General features: G+C 36.0%; 1 protein-coding gene across 3 annotated transcripts in view; it reads left to right on the top strand.

The window, feature by feature from the left end:
* Positions 1–22,731, top strand: part of DTNBP1 (dystrobrevin binding protein 1) — a 73,099-nt gene that overhangs the window by 31,907 nt on the left and 18,461 nt on the right. For all 3 annotated transcript variants that reach the window (XM_065052358.1, XM_065052359.1, XM_005512534.3), the window contains exon 7: positions 1,581–1,603. In XM_065052358.1, the coding sequence (XP_064908430.1) occupies positions 1,581–1,603 (23 nt within the window). The remainder of the gene's footprint in view (positions 1–1,580; positions 1,604–22,731) is intronic.

The following is a 22,731-nucleotide window of genomic DNA, read 5'->3' as shown; positions in this document are numbered from 1 at the left end:
GTTCCCTTTGGGAGACAAGCGGCATAAGACATGATTTTAGGAACAACTAGCATCAGTTTTTTTTCCCCTCTTACTTTCACAAGATGTTTCCTCAGTATCATTTTGTTTCAGTCTGTGGAAAACAAGCATTTCCTGCGATTGTTGCCTTCTCAACTAGGATGTCATTATTAAAACATAAGGAGTGCAACTCATGAGAATGTTTAAGAATTTTGTAATGAGAGTACACAGAGCAGTTAAAATTTATTAGGGTATGAACCTTCAAATCATAGATGTTGTGAAGTACCTTTTTTTCTCTGGTAAAAAAGGGAGAAACTAGTTTGGGAAAGGGATGGGAGAGAAGTAGGAAGGGAAATAGATACTCACAGGAAGCTACAGCTAATAGGCTTCTCTGAATCACACTACAGCTTATTTCCTGGTAAAGCACCCATTCTTTCAAAAACCTATATTTGACATTTGGTGACAAAAGTGGGATGTTTGCTGAAAATGTGGAGGTAAATGTATTCTCTTGTTTCTTTTAGATACTTAGAAAATAAGTTGTTTCAGGCTCAAAACAGTTTTGGCTGTTCTTCATGAAGAATAAATGCTGAATCACATTATTTGTTAGGGAGGAAAAGGAATTGTTATAGTATAGCATGCATATTGTGAAATAATGTATATGTTAGCTGATTCAGTAATGAGGGAAGACATGTTTTAGTGTACAGATAATTAATAGAATAACTTATCTGGACAACTGTTAGTTCTGGGTTTTTTGTAAAAAATATTTTTCTTATAATCCCTTTTGCTTTTAAATTCAGAATTTAAATAATCGGTCTGCAAGGCACAAACTGAAAAGATATTTATTATAAGTAAGCATTTTGTAAGCAGAAGGCCAGCTTGCTTTGATTCTTCCTTAGTCTCTACATTAATGATAAATCACTACTTTGCAGCAATAGCAAATGGAAGATTTTGCGATTTCTTGAAAACAGAGGAAATATTTCTCTTGGTTTTATACCCTTTGCATTCACAATTGCATCGCTACTAAAAGTGGATGGTGGCCTGTTATGAAAGAAAAAAGATACCATTGCTGTTGGCTTCATTTCTTAGCTTTCTGGTACATGAGTATTGTGGGTTATCTGTCACTGTCTGTACTTTAAAATCCTCTCCTCTGAGGAATGTCACTATAAGCCTCTGTTGCTTTTAAAGTGTGTTATGACTGAGTGAGTGATATTGTCAAATTTTTCTCCTTCCCTGTTGCCAAAAGGATTTTGAATAGCACTGATGAAAATGAAATACTAATTGTTATTCACTATGTTATAAATGGGCAAAGCTTTGCTAATCAATGGATGTTTTAGTACCTAAAGCCTTATGAAGTCTTGGTTATTTTTCTAGCAGTATATCTAAAAATTATGTGCCTAGATATAGATGTGCAATATTTGCATAATTGTTCATGTTAATAAATAGGTGGTAGCCTAATTTCTCGATAGGATGGTATTGTTTGCCTTTGATAAACACACATAGTAGTAACTGAAATTCATGTAATTCTAAATGTAGTATTTCTAATAATCTTTTTTTTTTTTTTTAATTCTGCTTTTCTCCAACAGGAAGGAACTTGAGACCTTCAAAGGTAAATTCTATTTTTAATTTTCTGCTTGAATGTTTGCAAGAGTCGCAGTAATTCTTGTATTAAGTGAAACTAGAAAGGAACTGTTCCAGTTCTGCATTTGATAATGTTAGTTTTATGTCGGCCCAAGAGACTGTTTATTTTTCAGTTTACCTGTTCTTGCTACTGGTTCTTCTGGAAGAGTCGTAAGTGTAGGAAGAACACAGATGGTTCTGTTGCCTGAGCTAGATTTCAGAGATTCTGAATCTAATTCAAGACTTTCCCTTGATGTTCAGTTTTGAAACTTAAGGGGTTTATCTTCAGCTAGTCCATGTCTTTTCTTGCATGAATGTGTTTTTGACATGTGTCACAGGCTGTTAGTTGTTAGACTTTTATCTAGCTATTTCAAGGAAATTTTCACAGTATTATGTTGCATCAGACAAATGCAATTTTTGTAGCTTAACTTGTTGGCTATACACAATGATATATACAAATATCTGTCCTAAATAATATGTAATGGCTAGGAACTCTGTAATGTATTATTGCTTTGTCTATGTTGTGTAGATGGAACACATTACCATTTTCAGTGCATCTTAAATTCAGGATTACTGCACCTACTAATCTTAATGTTTGATCAGCTTGAAAATTGCTATTATCTTTTGGTTTGAATAAGGTGTGACTGTGCCTTTGTCACTGATCTTTATTTATGAGAATGAAGTCAAGTACATTGATGAGAATGAAGTCAAGTACATTGATTTATGTCAATTAATTGTCTCTCAAAATTGAAAAAAGGGATGGAAATTTCTAATCAACTGCAATCCTCTGCCTTTTCAGTTCATGACTATCACATCTTTATATAATACTAAAAAAGCAAAATAATAAAGCTAATATTAAGGGACAAGCAACACAGATTATGTAAAATGTCACTTTATCTGTAGTTTACCATAACAACCCTCTTTTGATTGATTTGACAGCTTTCAACACAGACTAGCTCAATATCAAACCAATGATGATGCTGAGCGCATTCTGTTCCAAAGCAAAGTAGCTACTTTATGGTGTCTGATGCTTGTGAGGATAGTGAATCCTGTTTTTTTTTTTCCAGTTTATATTGATTCTGGTTGTTTTTTTTTTTTTTTTTTTTTTTTTAGTTTGTATTGATTAGGGGTTTTAAGTGAGTTTCTGGAAGCCAAGATGATGGTTTCCAAAGTTATTTCTGTTTTGACTTCTTTTTTTTCCAATAGACATTCTAACTTTATTTGACAGTAAGTATTTTACAATTATTTTCATGGAGGAGGAGGGTGTCAGCTGTGTGTTAACCTTGAAATTAATACCAAACTAAGTAACCGGTTCTGTAAAAGGATACAGAGGCATACAGGTTTCCAATACCAGTTATGAAAGGCTTGTCTTGGTAGCCAAGAGAAGGTTTTTAGTATGCTACAAGGAGGGAAAGTTGCAAACAGTTGCCAAGTCTTTGAATGTTTCTTTGCTGAAAAGTTCAGCTGCAATCTGTGGCTAATGCAGCCAATATGAATAGGAAAGGCATAGGATCTCATGCTGTAACAAGGAGAGGCCAGGTTACAAGGTTTATATAGGTCTGGTGGACATTTTTGCACCAACTGATCAATTTACCCTACAGTACTCAAAAGAATTGGCATAAGCTATGGAAGGGTGGAAGTGACAGATCCTTAAAAACAGCTATTAAACATCAGTCAGTCAAATTCCTGTATTTTTTTTACGATGAACTGAGGGACAAGTTTGTACCTGACAGGAGGGAGAGGAGTAATAGCTTTCAATGAATAGTCAAGAATGAACTTTCAAGAATAGTCACATCAAAGAAGTCTAATTTGTTTTCTTAAAAATGACAACAACATGCTGTAAAATAAATGGTAGATACCATATTTTGACTTTGATAACAACTTTCACTGTTTTGCCTGACATTTTTCCAGGGAATTGAAATGAAACTACTGAAAAGCAGGTGCATGTCTGATTGGAAGTAAATACTTGGAGGAAATATTTTTATGGTTTCTCGCTTACTAAGTTGTTCATTCTCAGGTCTGATGTTACTCGAAATTTTTGTTGTTAACCTGGATTGTGAAATAGAGGTGTTCATTAGATTGGCTTCAGTTTTTTTCCAGCATTTTGGACTTTCAGCCAGTTTCTGAGTACCTAGCATCTATTTCATCAGCTGACTAGAAACAGGGTGACTCAGAGCTTCCGGATCACGAAGGATTAATGATTACGTAGTGGGAGATGTTTCGATTCTACAGCAACTTTGCCCAGTCTGACTGATGGCTGCTTCCAAGGCTCGCTAGATTTGTGCAGAAAATGATCTGTCACTTGGTTTTGGCTTAGTTTTGATTGATGAAACATGCTGAAATAACTCAGTAGATAGCCCTAGAAATCCTGGCACAGAAGAGGAAAAGGCCGCGGTGGGGGCAGGCAGCATGTCTAAGTAATGTAACATGGCCATCTAAAAGTCAAATACTTCTGGTGGTATGTTACCTAATACATTTTAAGGTTGAGGTGGGGAAGTATTAGTACCATGATGTATAAAGCTTTTATGATAAGTTCTTATCTTGCTTACAGCTCTGATTTCCTGTTTTCAAGGAAGATTGGTTCCAACTGAAATATGTTAAGTAGTTGGGTAGATGATTCTTTACATTTTTATATTGCAAGTATAGACTACATCCTCAACTAATTCATCCTTATGTAACTGTCCAGAGTGAAATGTGTTCATAAACATTCAGTTCATAAAATACCCAGTGCACGGACTAGGAAAGAACTATTTTAAGTACCTTTATATACATTTGCGTCTTTCAATGCATGTGCAGTTGAAACCATTGTACATTTAATTGTATTTTAATGGAAAATAACAGAAATGCCAGTTTTCATAATAGTAACTTGTTAATTGTGAATTTTAATACCCATGTACTACAAAGTATTGGCTTCCAGATTAAGGATGGTAAATCACAGAATCATTTTAGTTGGAATAGACCCTCAAGATCATAGAGTCCAACCATAAACTAACTCTGGCACTAAACCACGTTCCTAAGAACCTCATCTACACATCTTTTAAACACCTCCAGGGATGGTGACTCAACCACGTCCCTGGGCAGCCTAATATGCTTCATTCTATCTGAATCCGCAGAAACTGAAGTACCACAAAAACATTCCTTAAGTATGTTTGCCAGAGAGGGTAAAAAGAGGATTGTATGCACATTTTTCGTTGCCCAGCTGTGACTTTCTCATTCACCAGTGCACAGTTTTCATGCCTTGCTCAGGATAGAAAGTTTTACTAGAATTGAGACACTGAATGGTATAGTCTGAGCGTCAAAATAGTGCAGCACTGGAACTTGAATTTAGTGATGCATCCCATTAATTTCACTATGAATACAGAAAAAATACTAGTTGTATGTTGGCACTGACCATGAGAATGCAGGTCTGGTTCATGAGACAGGTGGGCACCTTCACAGGTCTCTCTGATCTGTCTTAAAACTTTACTTCCCTGGAGTGTTGCATATGTATGTATGTTGTATATGAGCGTAGGCTCAAAGGGTTTTCTGTTACAATGTAAGCATAACCTATTATTTAATAATCTGTGAAAGTTAGAAGCTTTCTTCTTTATATTAAGCATCTCTCTCTGAAGAAGGCAGGGGAAGTGTGGGGTGTCCCTGTTGATACTGCTACAGCGCTGGCATTTGTGTACCCAAAATGTGAGTCTGCACTAGGACAAAACATCTCAAAGGTTGTCTGGTTCATTTTTTTCTTTTTAGTAATTTATCTTTCAGAGAGCTTTACTGTAGAAGATGATGGATTTATGAATGAAAACATTGGATATGCTATATGAAGGAGCCTGCAAGTTTCTTCCCAGTTTGTGTCAGTTCCAGTGTTGGGAGAACTGCTTGCAGGAGCTGGCTTGTGCTCCCTGCTGTTCTGTCCTGGCTGAGGCTTAGGAAACAGCTATTTTAATAAAAAAAAAAGAAAGTTCTGTTGTGGTTCTTGGCAATTTCGTGCAATAGTAGAATTTATTTTAGTCAATATTTGTGTGTGTGTGTATTTGGTTTTAGCATTTGATGGATTGTACTCTTCCATGGTTTAGAAAGGGCATGTATAGTTTTCGTTTTTACAGCTGAGAAACTAGAAATTAGAAAGCAAATATGTGGTTACTTTCTTCTGATATGTGAAACCTAGTGCATTCATGACTGCATTGAGATTTGAAATCATTCCACCATACTTCTAGGCACATGGTCCTAGGTTTTTTTTTAAGTTAACATTGCTTCTGTTCTGATGTAGCCAGGACTGTGTAGTATTTACAGAATACTGTTAATCTCTTTACATGATGGAACAGTGAAGCAGAGCAGTGAGGTAGATAATGGAAAAAAAAATAAAGTTATAAAAGTAGTAGAATTGCACAATGATAAAAACATATGCTACTGAATTTACTTCAGATTTTATCCAAATGGGAACGGTATACATGATAGATTTAAAAATTGCTTCTAAAAGTCCTTTTCTATTAAAAAAAAAAAAAAAAAGAAAAAAAAAAAGGATGAGATGTTTTGAGTTTGTTTCTGGAAAGAAAGCTAAAGCAATAGAGGCCATTTACAAATCAGCAACACAGCCCTTTTGGACAATGAAAAGTGGCAGAAATGTTGTAAGGGCAGATACACACATGGCTCTGGCTACTGAGTCATGCATATTTCTAAGCTTTAATAGGATTAGTCTCATTCAAGCTCAGGGAAACAGGTCATATGACCATTTTCAGCCCTCCTATTTACAGTAAAACAAAATATGTTTTCAGCCCTGTCCATCAGAGATCTCTCTCAGACAGGTCCTGATAAGTTTTAAGAGCTTTATCAAAATACTCTGAGAAGGAAGCTGGTGAAGAAAACAAGTGTTTTTTCTTGCTTTTCTCTTCTAGATTAAGTCATTGAGTCACATTTGATATGCAGATCTTTTGTTATCCCTCTTCATGCATCTAAGATGCTTCTGTTGAAATGGCAGTTTTCCAGTCCTTTTATCAGTAGCTTAAATATGTTTGTATCTAAAATTTAATTTCCTGGCTTTCCCTGTTCCCTTTTCTAAGAGTACATGATATTTGGAGCAGTTTATTGACTCCATCCTTTTGTTCTCCTTTTTTTGAAATCTCCTTGCCTCAAGACATAGTGTCAAACTGTTTTTTTTTTCTTTTTTTTTTTTTTCCAGTCTAGGGATCCCCTTTATCATGCTGTATTCTGATGGCTGTCAAAAAAACCAACTTTTTCCTAGCCTCTTTATTGTCTTCCAGATGCATGGGTAACATGCAATGGAGATCTTTATAGCTCATGCTTGACAAAGCTCATGCATTCAGCAATGTAGCTGCTCTAGAAGTTGTGCTGTAGTTCTGGGCACACAATCCTGTATGTTTCTTCTGAGCAAGAGTAGATGACATTGTTGTAGAAAAATCATACCAGCCACATGCAGTTAATTTACTTTAATGTTTCCAAATATACTACCCCAGAGCCTGTTACATAGGAACATTCAAGGTGTTTCATTACTGTGAAGAATTTTATGTTGATGAATTGTGTCCTTAACCAAGCTGGTTAGTAGTGAGAGTTCTAATTTATTGTTGTATTTTGTGATTTTGCACTTCAGTTACTCATTTGAATAGGGGAAAGAGGATGTCTTGGTTGTTTGGATGCTTCTTCCAATACATGTCGTGTGAGATAGGCAGTGCTGCTATTACAAGTGTTTCCTGATTGTTTTAGAATTTTATTAGGTGTTCGTGGTCAAAAACTTCAATATTTAAACCTTGTAGCACAGATGTGAAAGAAGACAACTCTTATTTTGGCATACTAGAAAAGAGTTGGGAAACAATTGCTTAATTCTATTGTAATAAAGCCAAGACAGAATTAAATTTTCAAGGATACTCAGATTTTGGGGGTTTTCCTCAGTATTTTGCTATAAACTGAAAATATGCTGATAGATTTCTAGTTAATAGTGCATGTTTACCAGCTTTTTTTCCCATCCAGTCTATGGGAGGAGAACCATGCAACTTCAGATGTTCAGTATTGCCTGTGGCAAGAATTGACCGAGTCTCCCATATATGATAACTGTTCTATTGAGAATGGGAAGATTTGAGACTTGGGCATTTCTAGTCAAACTTTGAATAAAAGGCAAATAACTTTAAGTAGTTAAGTCTTCCTTTATAGATCCATCTATAGGCAGATGGAGAAGAAAAGCAAATGATAAATTGCTCTTACAGCTACCTTGCTTTTGATTTTGCTTTTTGTGTTTTCAGGTTTGCAGACTCCAATGTCTCTTTAACTCTCAGGACACGTTTTAAAAGTTCCTAGATCTGAATATAGCTATTTGTAACTTTATTCCTCTTTGTGTTTTGTTTTGTTTTTTTTGCCTTCCTTGAAACAGGTATGGAATTCCAGTCAAGCCTTTCAAAAAAATAAAATTAATTTAAAAAATCATTTTAAATAGAGAAATTTATGGAAGCTTCACTCTTAGTCTTTCACTGATTTCAATCCTCCCCAGTAAATGATTGAATCTTTATACATTGGAGTGTATATCACTAGCTTTCAAATGTACATTTCTGTAGTGCACAGGTGGATGGTGCTGCGTTGCACACATCTGATTCTATTTGGCTGAGTTACCAGACTTAATGACATACTTTCGGAACTTGCTCTGTATATGAATGCATACACAAGAATAGTGGAAACTTTAAATTGCCTCTTGTGACCCTCTAAACCTGACCTTTTTATCAATTAGCAACACTATTGTATTGAGCACTAGCTGTAGTTGAAAATGTATTAGCTGACTTTGACAAGATGGCAAAACATTTGCTGGAATAAGAATTATGACTGGGGTGAAACAAACTCCAATGGAGAGTATCTTGTGTAGGCATTTATTTTGTACATTACTGGAAATCCATTTATTACCTGGTAGGTTAATGTCTACAAATGCCAAGTCTTCAGCACAGACAGTATTTTCTGTACAAGAAACAGAATTTACATTTCAATAGAAGAGAGGAGAAAGGGTTTTTTTAGCGTATTTAGACTGTAGAAACAAAAATTATCTATAATTTTATCCTCAGTCTCTACATCAGAACACTATTTCCCATTATTCTTTGCCAAAAGGTGGGCTGCACTATCAACTGGATTAGTAATCTGATATGATGGGAAATTATTTCCCTCCTGACTGCTTTTGATTAGTTTTCAACTGGTGAGGGAAAAATGGGGCTTCTTTCGTGGTAGCAATATAGGCTTGGATGGATCTTAGTCAATCATAAAATGGCATCCATTTCTAAGGTGGTTGTATACATTGGAAATGCGTCTGAATTTTCAAAGCTGCGAATAAGTAGTAGAGTTTCTAAAGGAAATCTGAAATTTAGAAAGGGATGCTGTAGAGATACCGGATTATTTATGGACAAAGTAGATAATTAGATTTCCTTAGAACAAATATTGTATGCCCTTGCAACTCAGCTGATCAAAGATAGCTTTTGGTTTTGTCACGTCTTCCACCCCAAACCACATCTGGTTTAATGCTTCAAATGCTTTTTAAACTTTTTGTTTGTTGTGTATTTTGGCTGTAATGTACCTTCATATGTTAAAAAATAGATAGTGCTGTTTGTACTCTCTTTCCTCAACTAGATTTCAGGATTTATATGGTAGATATCACCTGAAAGTACTATTCAGACAATGAGTTAACATAACTCACAGAACACTAATGTTACAGATACTTCTGAAACCTTGTGATTATCAGTTTTTTTAATGGAGGGTAGGAAGATTTTTTTTCCTTTTTTTAAAGTTCTGCTTCATCTACATGTATTTTTAGAGAACATTGTTTTTTTTTTTAATGTGGCACCCTTATGCTCTTTCATCTTACCTTGCTTTTTATTTTGAGGGAGCTAGTTTATTCTCCCATCAAACGCTAATATTGATACGTTTATGTAGGTTTCTCTTTTTCCTCGAGCCCTACTCTTTTTCCTTTCTAGTGTTTCATGAAATCCAAAGCCCTTTCTGAGTTCAGATGTATCCCAACAATTTTGACATCACTGCAATTTAAAACAAGGTGGCTCTTGAATGTGCAGGTGTGGCTTCTGTTGGCTGCAGCAGAAGCTGGCCCTGTGCTGGACTCAGCCTTGCAGAGCCCTGGGTTTGTAGGGAGTGGAGGAGGCCAGTGTAACAACAGGGATTTTCTCTGGCTATTACCAGGGTGAATAGCAAACTGTGTAGATAATAGGAAAAATTTCATGGGAACATAAGTCCTGTCATACTGAGTTTATGCAGAAAAGAAAACATCGGAAGGTGTGATATTCTAATTGTCTATAATGCTTAAATGACTGATGTGGGAAAAATAGAAGCCTATTTTGTCTGCAGCTCTAACTTGATTTCATCCTTTAATTACTGAAGTCCAGACTGAAGGTGGATTATCTCGTGATTATTATTGTTATTATGCTTTTAATCTTTCCCATAGACATTTTGGTGTTATTTTCACCAGTGAAATAAACCCGACCTTTATGTGCCCATACATTCTTGGTAATTTTTCCTGTAATGATGACTATTGGAGAAGTATTTATTACATAATTCCCTTTTGTCTGTACTCTGTATTTTGATAGTTGTCGCCAAGAGGCTTTTCAAAACGTGATCTTTTTAAGTAAATGAAACTCATTGTTATGGCTATTGTGGTTTCTGGCAGCACTGCACACCCTCCTGAACAGAAGAGGCAACGCGTGCCAGTGTTCCCAATTCTGAGCAACGCCTTTCAGTTTTTGAAACATAAATGCACCTTTGTGTAACTGCAGCATCACCATGACCAAAGATTTTCAGTCATGTGCTATTTCTTGATTTATTTTTTTTTTAACTGCATAAGCATTTTTTTCAATTTTTTATGAAAATGTAGTCTGGATATGTAATATGAAAAATGCGGTTTTCGGTAGAGAAGACTGCTCCTAATTTATTTAAAAATCACATCCAAGATTTTTAATATTTTATGTGTGAAGTAAGAATAGAATGTAATCTGGTTTGTGGGGTATCAGAGCTAAGCCATGTTAAGAAAAATACTTCGAGGGGAGAGCCTTGTGAGCATCTACTAATAAAAAAAAAAAAAAAAAAATTGGACCCTTCCATACCTCTTCCTTTTTCCTAAATCATTTTCAAACACTTCCAGCTCCCTGCCTAACAAGCACATGCTGTAACTGCATGTCATCGGATTATAGCCCGGCAGGAAAATTTCTCTCTTTCTAGCACCCCTTTATTTAGCAGCATGTGGTACCTTCCCAAATCCATGCGTGCGTTCCCAGTGTAGCCCAGCGGCTGGTAGCTCACGTTGCGGTTCTGGAAAGGCGCTGAATTGGAGCATCCATGTGTCTGCATCTGTGTGCAAGTGACCCATTGAAATCTGGCAGTTGCAGTCTTACTGCTTTGAAAAAGCAGCTTCCTCGCATCCGTCTTTGTTCGACATCGGTGAAGATGCTCATCAGCGGAGCTGCTTGGTAACTGGAGCTTTCGCTTGACCGGTGCTGTGTTTCTTTTTTACTTGCCTATTTCTTACTGCCATGTCATCTCCGGGAGCCCCTGACAATACTCAGAAGAATTTGTGTAGGTGGAACTTTATTATCATCTTTATTATTTGTCAGCTTAATTTGCCAAGCTAATGTAAAATTCAAAATGAAATTAAAGTTAGCTTAATTAATTTCCTCAGTTACCACCGTTGCCTGATTTGCAAAGGGCGTGCTAGAAATGAGAGGTTAATTATCAACTTGATTTAGCAAATTTGAAAGAAATAGTGACTTAGCGTAGAATTTTTGCAGAGCTTTTTGTTTATTGCTTTGCTTTTGTCTGTTGCTTTGCATTATTGTCAAGATAATATTAATCAGAATTAGTAAAAGAATACAAATACACAGATACCTTGTTAACTAAAATTCAAGGAGACTTGGGTGGGGTGTAGAGGGTGAGGGGAGACAGAGAATTATTATTATATTGTTATAAAACTGAATATAAAAGAATTAAAACAGGGAATTCATTAGTATAGATGCAGGCATTCCAATTCTTAGTTTCCTTCAGATAAATGAAATAAATGATAAAAACATATCTTTTTAAATGAAGCAATTAATACTTTTACATCAATATGAGCACTCTGTCATATGAAGCAATGCTCTTAACAATGCAATTAATAGCATTTTTATGCTGTTAATTTTTAACTAATGGTGTTTAGAACTGAATTTGAATTGAAATAAGATGTAGGTTTCTACTCTGATTCTTTATATAACCACTAGAAGAGGGTGGGTTTTTCTCCTCTTACCATTCATGTGGATTTTTTTCAGTTGATGTACAGGACCAAAAGATCAGTAAATTGAACTATTACAGTATTTTAATAACCTGTTGGAGCATGCCTTTATCAAGGCTCTACCTATGAGCTATATTTCTGCCCACTAAATTTGGTATTCATGTTAAATAACAATGTAAAGGAAAGTTGAATATTTTGTTTTAAACAATTTGATAAGGGAGAACTCTTTACATTTGTATTGAGTAGAAAGACTTCATTTGTTAAAATAGCTGTTTTCCAGAAATTTAGGCAGAACAGTCGACTGTTCACTTAAAGATGGCAAAATTTACCCTGTGTTCTGGTAAATGTGGTGTGGCCACCTTGCACTCAAAATTCTCAGTTTGGAAGCAATATGTATACTACTGGCATAATGCATCTTGTATCCTTAACTACTTTGCAAGTATTGACAGAAGTTGTCCTTTTTTTTCTTTCTTCTTGTTGTTGCTGAGATTGAAATGGAAGTGCGGTGAATTGGGGGCACAGCTGTGAATCTTTTTTTTTCCTTATTTGCAATCATATCCTGGACAGTAGAATAGCTATTTTTTTTATGGGGGGAAGGGGCCCATGTTGAAATTATACTTCTATAAGGGTGAGAATATTGAATTGGAGTATATTTCTGAAATGTGAGCTCTAGCAATATCAGTCCTCCAACTACTGCTAGAATGAGGAAGCAGTAAGTAGAAGCTTTAGTATCAACATTAATTATGGAAAGGTGAGCCCATCTCTGGTCAGCAGGATTATTCTAAATTTTTTGTAATCGTATTTTCTTCTATAGCTTGGTGACAGAAAGGAGTAATGCAAAACTAAAGATGGCCTGTTATAGTTTTATGGTCATCTGTTTTTTCCCACCATCTACGTAGGCTGAGGTTAATGAGAAATTAAGAAATTTTCATCTACCTGCTTTCAAAAAGATTGTTCCTCTCTAACAAGATCACATGTAATACTTTTTGGTGTGCTATGGGCTCTGGCAGCCTGTGACTGCATCTTGTTGTGAACGAATTTTTGAACAGTTTTATAATGGCAATATTCTTTCTTTTGGCATGCTGCTTCTATTTTATTATATGCTAGAAATGTAAATGCAGACATTTCGTCAGTCTGATTTGTAGCTAAATAAATGTACACTAATAGATTATATGCTTTTCATATTTCTCCACATGACACTATTTCTTTCTATAGTGGTACTATAAATATGACAATATTCTGGTCCTCTGGTTCAGAAACAGTAGAATTGTTTTAAAAGCTGCAGTAAAAATAATGTTTCTTCTTTATAGCATGGCCTTACATAAATCTCAGTCCTGCCTTTCACAGCAGTGTATTATTAAACAACTTGTTCTGCTCAGGTTTTAATGATGCCGATGGAAAGGGCGGATGGCTGAGGTGTGCACGTGGGCATGTAAGAATTCTGCATATTTCTCTACTCCTGGTTAGTAAATGGAACAGAAACAATTTTGCCCATTTTATTTATGAGTGTTATGTATGGCATGTTAAATTGCATCAAGGTATTGGAGCTGAAACTATACATAATTCTTCAATGTTATAGCTATTGTGGCATTCTGTTGTGATTTGTTTTAACCAAACAGATGAAATTATATTCTTTTGGAAAATGGCATTGAATTATAAAAATGTGAGCTATTTAAAAAGTCAGTAAAACATTTTTGTGTGTATCTAACATTTCTAAATTGTGTATTTCTAATAGAGTGTATGGGTTAAGCCTGAAAGAGGTTAAGAGGCAGTTTTGACTAACTGAACGCATTGTTTCATTTTTAATCACTTGGAGTACTCTGTGGATTAAGATGAAATAAAAATCTTGCGGAGATGTCACTCAGCCCTTTTTTCCTTTTATGTAGCTGCCAACTAATGCTATTTTGACATTACGTAAATGAGACTTGATCAAAATGTAGTTGGCTGCATCTCATTTTAAATCAGACAGAAATGGTGCCATTTATAGGGACTTGTTTCTGGCTTAATTAGATGATTATGTAATCACTCCAGCCCTGGCGCACCAACGTTTCCATTGGCTCCAGAGGGTTTTAACTTGGATCATAATCTTAAATCCTCACAGATTTATTATCTCTTCTCTGGTTATCGAACATTAAAGTGAAAAGCCCACGCTTCACAGAGAAGACAACTGAAAATACCTTGAGGGGTTTTCAGCATATCTTGTGCATTCACATGGGTAGGAAATGGGGCTGGTGGGACTGGGTAAGCTTAGGTTTTGTGGCCCACTAGTGATGTGGGCATTGCAGTTCTGCAGACCCAACCATCCTAAGTCTTAATCGTAGGTGTAATGTAATAATATTTTTAAATCTGCTTAACCATACAGCAGAATTAGACAAGTGGGCTTTTTACCTTTGTTTTAAAAAGCACTAGTTAGTTGCCCATGCCGTTAGTCTCATGTGCAGGGTAGAGAAGAGGAGGGCCCTCAGGAAGGGCCTGCAGCTTCAACTTCTGTCTCCACAAACCCCTGTGACAGGAGGAAGTCTGTCCATGTGAGGGTTTTGGGTGACATGTATGTTTTCCCTTTTTGCTTGTTGGTACATGTTTAGAGTGTTGTACTGCCAGTACAACTCAGTATCTGGTTCTTATCACACCCAAACACATTTTGAACACAAAGCTGTAGGAAGACTGACAGAACCGAAAGCCAAATCCTTGTTTTTTGGCACATTTGGGGAACCATGACTGGTATGAACACTTCCTCTAGTTCAGGTGTGTCCAACTCATTTTCACTGGGGGCTGCATCAGCCTCGTGGTTGCCTTCAAAGGGCCAAATGTAATTTTAGGACTGTATAAATGTAGGAGTAGTTAGACTTCTACAGTCCTAAAGTTACCTTTGACCCTTTAAAGGCAACCACAAGGCTGATGCAGCCCCCAGTGAAAATGAGTTTGATACCCCTGCTCTAGTCGCAGATCTTCCCTCTCTCCTCCTCCCTGCCTTGGAGTTCCGGGTGCTTTTGTGCCACTGAAGATTTCTCCTGCATATTAGTGATTATTCAGTCTAGTGGTCTTAAAATTCATGAAGTGAAAATTCATTTGGTATGTGGAAGAATTGTGGGCTTAACTCTACAATAAAGGAGAGAACAGGAAAGTTTTATCTACCACAGACTGAAAGAAGGATGTATTTTAAGTCATATCTCATAAAAATTTGGAAACTTTGAGGATTTCTGAGACAAAAGAAATCCAGCTGTTTTAGAAGGAAAGTTGTAAAATGTAAGACTGTCTAAAGTTATTTTTAATCCATTATTAAAAACGTGAATGAATTTCAGAAAAGCCAATTTTCTTAATGTAGGGTCCTCTTCATGGTCCTTGACAGTTCAGGATTTCAACTGAGGAGATAATAAGAACACATTTTCGTTTTAAGATTCTCTAAAAACAGAAACTTTTTGAATGGATGTTGTGAATACTGTGGCAATTTTAAAATGTGTATTGCGGCTTTTTGAATGAAGGTTATAATTCAGTATGGTTCTGCAAGCAAGATATTATTTATGTATGATTCTTACACTTTTAAGAGATACATATTTTATATATACACACACATATTTCATATATATAAAATGTGTATCTTAAGATTCATACTTGTATATGTGTAAAATGTGTATCTTTTAAAAGTATAAGAATATATGTGTATATATATGTATATAAAACTTTAAGAAAGACTTACTAGATCTGCTTCTGTTTTGGCTTGGATATTCTATATTTTGTTTGGGCAGCAGCACAAGTATGCAGGTTAAATTTTGAAAACAGGTGACTCTAACAGCAGTAAACCATCCAGAAAATAAAAATAGTTGTATAGATTTTTTTTGTCCTCTGGTAGTTAATAGCAGGCCAAAAGGTTCTGCAAGTGGCAGGTTATTGAGCGAAAAGTATTTAGGAAGAAAACAATCTCTGTCATGAAGTCGCGCTTGAGAAATGAACTACTGAGATTAATTAAACTGTGAACAGGCTAAATAACAGCCAGGGATGGATCAGTCATGATATTTCCAGTGGACAGCTGCAAATGAAAAGCGGTGTTAGAGAAGCTATTGAGTTAAAAGAAAATTTATTTCACCAGATGCTAGGAGGGGTTGGCTTGTTTGGTGGAGGGAAGGCAAAGAGACTTGCACATGTAAACATGTTGAAAGGATCAGCATCACAAAAAAACAGACAAAACTCTTGAAAGGCTGGTGTGTGGTGGGGTGGTTTGAGGGTTGTGTTTTGTAGTAATTAGTATGCCTCCAGCTAATTGTTAATTGTGTTAAACTGTTCTAGTATTAATTCAGCAAAGAAGCTTTCTTAAATCCTATCAGCACTGAAAATACTGTCTGCCTATGTTGTGATACCATTCAGTCTTTTATTTTGTCCAGCGTCAGTTGTTTCCTGACTTAACCCGGTCATCAGATTACTGGGAAGGAGGAACATACGAGTATTTGAACAACTTTTATGGAAATGTGTTGGGCAGAAAAGTTTCTTTCATGAGCTGTTGGTTTTGTGAGCTACTTGGAAAATGCTGCTCTTCTGTCTACAAAGGGTGAGAATTAATAGCTCTGTAGTATAAATTTAGTCATTGATGACTAACCTGAAACTTTGTTATATAAATGTCAGTTTTGCCATGTTCTGTTAATTGGATCCCTGTTCCAGTAATGTCCTTACCCATCATTCTTAGTTGCTATTTTGATATAGAAGCAATATGGCATCTGGCTGCTGGCAAAGGCTGCTGTAAAGAGTTCTGTATAAAGCCACAAGACTGTACATAATTTAACTTTGTTCAAAAGGACAAGTCTGAGTAAAATGTGGGAAAGCTCTTGGTTTTTATCATTGCCAGAAGACTTAACAACATCCCAACTCCCAAACCCAGTTTTGGATTCCTTTGTAGATAGACAGAAGCTCCAGATATCACTTACTAGCTTTAAAATGCTCTGAACTCTAACTCAGTTTGGCCATTTCTTTGATGAATATGACTTTTTGTATTCTGAGCATAGGTGACAGGATAAAATTTGATTAAAAAAAAAAAAGTTTGAAGTGTTCATTTCCTTGTTTAATTTTAAGCTTGCATTTAAAAACATCTCCGTTCACTAGAATAAAAATATGCTGGTTTACCCTTCACTTTCAGTTCCTTTTAGTATGTGATATTTTCTCAGTTTTATGTTTTACTAAGCTCTGTGGAAACTGTTAGATAACTTGCCTAAACATGAAGTTTCTGTACAATGTAGCATTGTTTTCAGAAGTGTCTTCCTTTTTTCTCTAAGTACAAATTGCTGACTTCCCTCTGTGTTTGTAAATGGAGCATTAGTGGACATCAGAGTGATCTCTTATGTCATGACCTGAAAAGAAAATTTTAAAAGCTGCCTGCCCTGCCTTCCAGAGTCTCGGCCAATTGCCAGGACTTTGCATTAAAGCCCACAAGCAGTGATACTAGCACAGTTTTTGCCTTAAAAGATAGGTGGAGTTATGTGCGGATCACTGAGCTAGCATCTCTAGTGGGATGGAGACAGATTTGCTCTGACAATATAATGCGCTTTGCTAGCTTCTATTTTAAGAATTCTTTGTGCTCTGACTTTTTTTTAAGACTATATTGGGCAAGTATTTTGTTTCTCTTAGGAGTCTTACACTTCAGGATCCTCCAGGTTCATACTGACATTGTTAAATTCTGCAAGTCATAAAGTGTGTATACCTGGAGAAGTGTTTTTCATTACTACTTCTTAACATAGCTCTTATATAGTTCAGCCTCTTCATATTGTTCCTTTGTACTGTTACCTCTTGGCTAGGTGCAGGCCAGTCTGCCTAACACCTGAGAAGTGATTTTTCTGCAGGACCTCCTTTTTTATCTCTTTACAAAAATCTTGGGAGTGATCTGGAAAACATGAATTTTGTGTGTGTCTTCAGGATGAATGCAACAGGGGCAGTGAAAGTGCAGATGGCACATTTGGGTACCACCTTACTGGATAAGCCTCAGCTCTGACGTCCAGATGACGTCTTCTTGAATGAGAAGATATCTCAATTTCTGACAGTTAGTCTTTTATCTATTATTTATTTATTTATTAATTTATTTATTTCCTCAATTAGAATTGAAATGGAGATATCGTTTGTAATGCCTGAGTAGCTGAGTAGGTTGTATTTTGGGAGGCAGCAAAGGATTGGTATTAATTTGCTGTATCAGTTTACATAACCTCCGTGACTCTGGATGTATTAATATATTACGCTTCCAGTACTGCTGATTTGACTAGTTGACTGCTGCCTTTCTCTCAGATCTGTTCCTATAGGTGAATAAGGTTGAAGGACAAAATCTTTTCAGCTTCCTAGTACTTTTGAAGAATATTTAAAGCCAAATTAAACGTGAAATGCCCTACATTAAAGTCTCACTTTAAATGTGAGCAGAACTCTGTGTCCCCAGATCTGATCACGAGAGGTATTTCCAAATAGAGAAGCATCAGATATGACCTATATTATTATTATAGGCTGGTTCACTGCAAATATATGTTCTTCATTTTTTGTTTTAATTTCTAAATACATTGCCATATGTGTATGCTTATAAACTGCAATCTCTCAGGCTTTTTTCTGATTCCTGCCCCCCCCGCCCAGGCTGAGTATCATAATTCAATTTACTATTTAGAAAGCACTAAACTAGTGTTAGAAAAAGCAGGCCATCAGTCTTTAGTAGCTGCTGATATGATTACAGTTTTCACTTCAAAAATTGATTGTAATAGCAGTGTGCAAGCATATAATTTCTGTCCTATTTTGAATGGTAAGTGAAAACTGCTACCTTGCAAACTTCTTCAGCAAAATGCAGTTCATTCTAGCCCTGTAATATTTGTGGTGTTCATATGTGAAATTATTTGTAATACGTGGAGTACAATGCATTTGTGCTTAAGTGGGCACTTATACATCTGTCTTTATTAAAATTGCCTTAGGGGTTTTACATCTGTATAGATATTTCAATATATAAATATAATTCATGAAAATAAATTAATGAAATATGTAAAACATATTCTATTTTAAACAGTTTCATGTTGTAAAAAAATCCCTTGTTCTGAATATATACTGGCAAACTAGCATTTTACTTAGAACCTGATAATTTGGATTTTTGAGTGAAAGATGGGAACTAATTAATGCTTCATGAACATCTACAGTCTTGTATTTTATGGTTGGTTGTGAACAACTTATTGCTTTTTTGCATGATGCACCAAATTTACCAGTTTTATTTTGAAAATATAGTTTTCATGTATTATCAAGCCTTGGCAGCTTTTTCCTTCCTTCTGGACCAAAATTTCAGCACTTTATGATTAGATTTGTGTCTGTGTGATGCAGCCACTGTTTGATGTTGATACTGTATTTACTGCATATATATTGTCAAGGGAACTCGTTTAATAAGTAAGAAATGCATGAAAAATAATTTAAAAGGAATAGTATCAGCAACATGTTTCAAAATAGGAGGCTTTTTACCAAACATCTACAGTTTTATAGAGCATGAAATAATAATAATGATGTTACTTTGATTCCTTTTGCATGCTTCAGTTCTCATTTGCTTCGGATAGTCACTATTATAAACAGATTTGATAGTTTGCAGGAGCATCACAATAGGTTGAAGTTCAACATTTGCTGAACACCTTCCTTGGTACATGATACTTTCAATCCTGAGGAAAAGATACTTCTATCAACAGAACAGGAATACCCTGCAGTATTTCTGGGTTGATTCTCATGCCCACCTCAAGCCTTGTTTATAATGTCTAATGTGTTCAGGAACTGATATTGAGGGTGGTTCTTGTACCAGATGCTGTCCCTGCTGTGTTTCTTGTGGCAGAACTTCATGGCCATGATGTTCTTTGTGTTCCAGAGCTCTGTTGTTGGCCTAGCCCCAGGACAGATCAGATTCATTAAGGTCTTGTGAGGAGTTTGTTCTTTAACTGCCCTTCACTGTCCCATCTTGCGTGTCTCCTTTGTGTTTTAAAAGGCGTTCCAAAGCCTGAACATCAAATGTGTAGATCCCATAATATTATTTGTAACCCACTTCCATCAAATTTAATCTTTTGTTCAACAAATAAATTTTGGTCTTCATGGCTATGAACTAAATTTTCCTGGCATGAAACTGGTGAAATCAAATGAGGTGTGATCTGTGGGAGTCTACAGCAGCTAAGAGGTGAGAAACACTCTGCCTTAATCTCTGTTGAAAACTTAAATCTTAAAGTTCACAATTTCATTTCTGTGTTAATATCAAATAAAAATAGTTGCTCTTTGCCCATGGAAATTGGATGCTGTTGGAGCTGACAAAGCAGATGTATGATGACGGGGAAAAAAAGAGAAGGAAACAGGGCAGATATAATGGTGGCCTGAAGGCAATGATTTCCTGCTGTCATGCCGAATATGTTGTGAACAAATAATTCATATTTAATAAAGGCCATATTGTGTTCTAATGGTATCCTTCTCTAAAATTAGTGGATGTTTAGCTTTTGAGAGGCATGTTATACAATGTTAGATATGAAATTGAGGAAGAATTTGCCATGGAGTAGGATCAGTACGTGTCTGCTTACTGTTTATCTTAATGCTTTAAAAATCAGCAGTTCTGTTTTCTTTTTCAGAACCAATGGGTGGTTCTGTAGGGACTCTGATTTTTTTACAGGTGGGGGTGGCTGTACTTGTTGTAAAGACTTAGTATGTGATTTTCATCGCTATAGAAAATGGCGCATAGTGTAGAGAAGTGCTGCTTAGAGAAATAGAGTAATAGTTAAGAAATGTTGCTTTTTCAGAAATCAGCTGCATGTTTACAGTACGCAGGAAAAGTGCATGCGTTTTGTGAGGTTTAAAGTACCTGTGACTAATTACTACTAAAATATTCTAAAGAATAAAATTAAAAATTAAATTAGGAGGGCTTTATACATATTCAGGAGATAGGGAGAAGAATATAAATTAAGTATTCTGTATTTTTAGTTGGCCTAAAGATTAATGTTTTTAAAGCACATACAAATGGCAGATGTTGATTAATACAGTTGTCAGGGGAATTAATTCCTCATTTCATTCTGTAGTGCAGCACAGGCACAAATTAATGCCTGTTGTCCCAGCATGTGGCAAGAGATATTGAAGACCTACCTGGCATCTGTGCACTGGAAAAAAAAAAACAACAGGTGAGGGGGAGAGAGTAAGAGACAGATTTTGTATAGCTGCCTGTGTTGAAAGGGGTGATCTCACAGGAAGCGAATTTTACAGGTTCCACAACCCTAATTACATTGACTTCCCTCTTCAGTCAGCCCCCTTCCTTCTTCCCTTCCCCCTTGTCCGTGCTTTTATCAGCTTCCTGAATTTCTGCTCTTATTCACTCCTCACTGTCACTTTGATGTCTAGGCATCCTTTAGGTGAATTTTCTTTGTTTGCTTGAATAAGATACTGTATCCTTGGTGTCATCTGTCAGTTCATTCTTGCTGTAGGCATAGGGTTTAGTCATTGGTGGTCACACAGGATGTGCTTTCTCACTCGTAATTGTCCCTACAGTCTCTAGGTTTTTGTCTGGCAGAGTAGTGCGTATCTCTTTGGTAACAGCCAGTTTTATTGCAGTGGCTTTTTGTTCTTGGTGTTTGGTTTCAATATGCGCCTCCGTTTTAAATTTCTTTCTCCTGGTTAGTATCGTTTTTCTCCTCACAATTTATTTAATCTCTACCAGACTGGAGAAATCCAGAGTAAAAGATCATATCTTATTTATTAGCTCTGTTCAGCAATCTGAGTTGTCAGTTGCCCTTCCCCTCCACCCCTGCCCCATCTTCATTACTCTTTGTATCTCCTTTTCTTTCATATTTCTCCCTTGTTTAGCACTCTGCTGATGCATTAGTAACATCATGCATCTGCTCCATCCTCTCCCTCGTTTGCTGTGTGGGTGTCTCTCTTTTCGTTATTTTATATAAGTATATGTATTGAGGTCTTGGGCTAAGCAACTGATGGACCTAAAGTCTTATACTGCTTTAGTGATAATTATTTCTCCTAATAAGAAACAGGTGTAAAACTGTGAACATCAAATAAGGAAAAAGTCTTAGCTGTTAAATACACTCTTTTTATGAGGATATGGATGACTTAGTTATGTTAACCAGTGAAACTTGTCTAGCTGTATTTAATCCCAATGAATTAATCCATTAATCTTAATTAAATTAATCTATTAATCTAAAGGTATTAAGATTTTAGATCTTGCACACATGAGAAAAGACCTGCTAGTTTTTGCACGATATTTTTAAACGAGCCTAATACAGTACTTGCAAAATTGATGTTGCAGTCATTTAAATCAGTTTAATTTGAACAGGAACCTTTATAAATCAATTTATCTGTTACTGCAAACTAAGCCAATATGAGCACAAGTTAAAACTACAATGTGGTGTGTAATGCCTTATGCTGCTACTGATAAATAATGGCAAAACTGCAAAAATAGTTTTGAGTGAACTCAGTTGCCATTATGGCTTTAGCTGAAGCTGACAATATGGTTTTACACATGATGTCAGTTCTATGCCAGCTGCAGGAGGACAGATGAGGGCTGATCCTCTTAAAAAAAAACAAACCAAACCAAACAAAACCAACCAAACAAACAAAACAAGCAAAAAACCCCCACAAAACTAAAAAAAAAACCCCACCAAAATAGTTTGGCCCGGAAGAGTTATTTTTGTGTGCAACCACCCGTGTTCCTTTTGGTGCCAATTTGATCTAGTACCATGAAATCAGGTTTGTCTTTTGGGTGAGTGATGTTCCACCTTGGTGTTACCAGTGTTGATGCACTAGTTTATTCTGGTCGTCTTTAAAGAATAAGCATGGTAAAAATTTGAAAGCTACCAATATGTTGTGTGACCTGGTAGCTTCCCTTACTGTTAGTAGCAAATATTGGCTACTATATGGAA

Source organism: Columba livia, chromosome 2, assembly GCF_036013475.1.
Source record: "Columba livia isolate bColLiv1 breed racing homer chromosome 2, bColLiv1.pat.W.v2, whole genome shotgun sequence".
In the NCBI taxonomy this organism is placed as follows: domain Eukaryota; kingdom Metazoa; phylum Chordata; class Aves; order Columbiformes; family Columbidae; genus Columba; species Columba livia.
The sequence above is the reverse complement of the archived record's forward strand: the minus strand, read 5'-3'. Positions and strand labels throughout refer to the sequence as shown.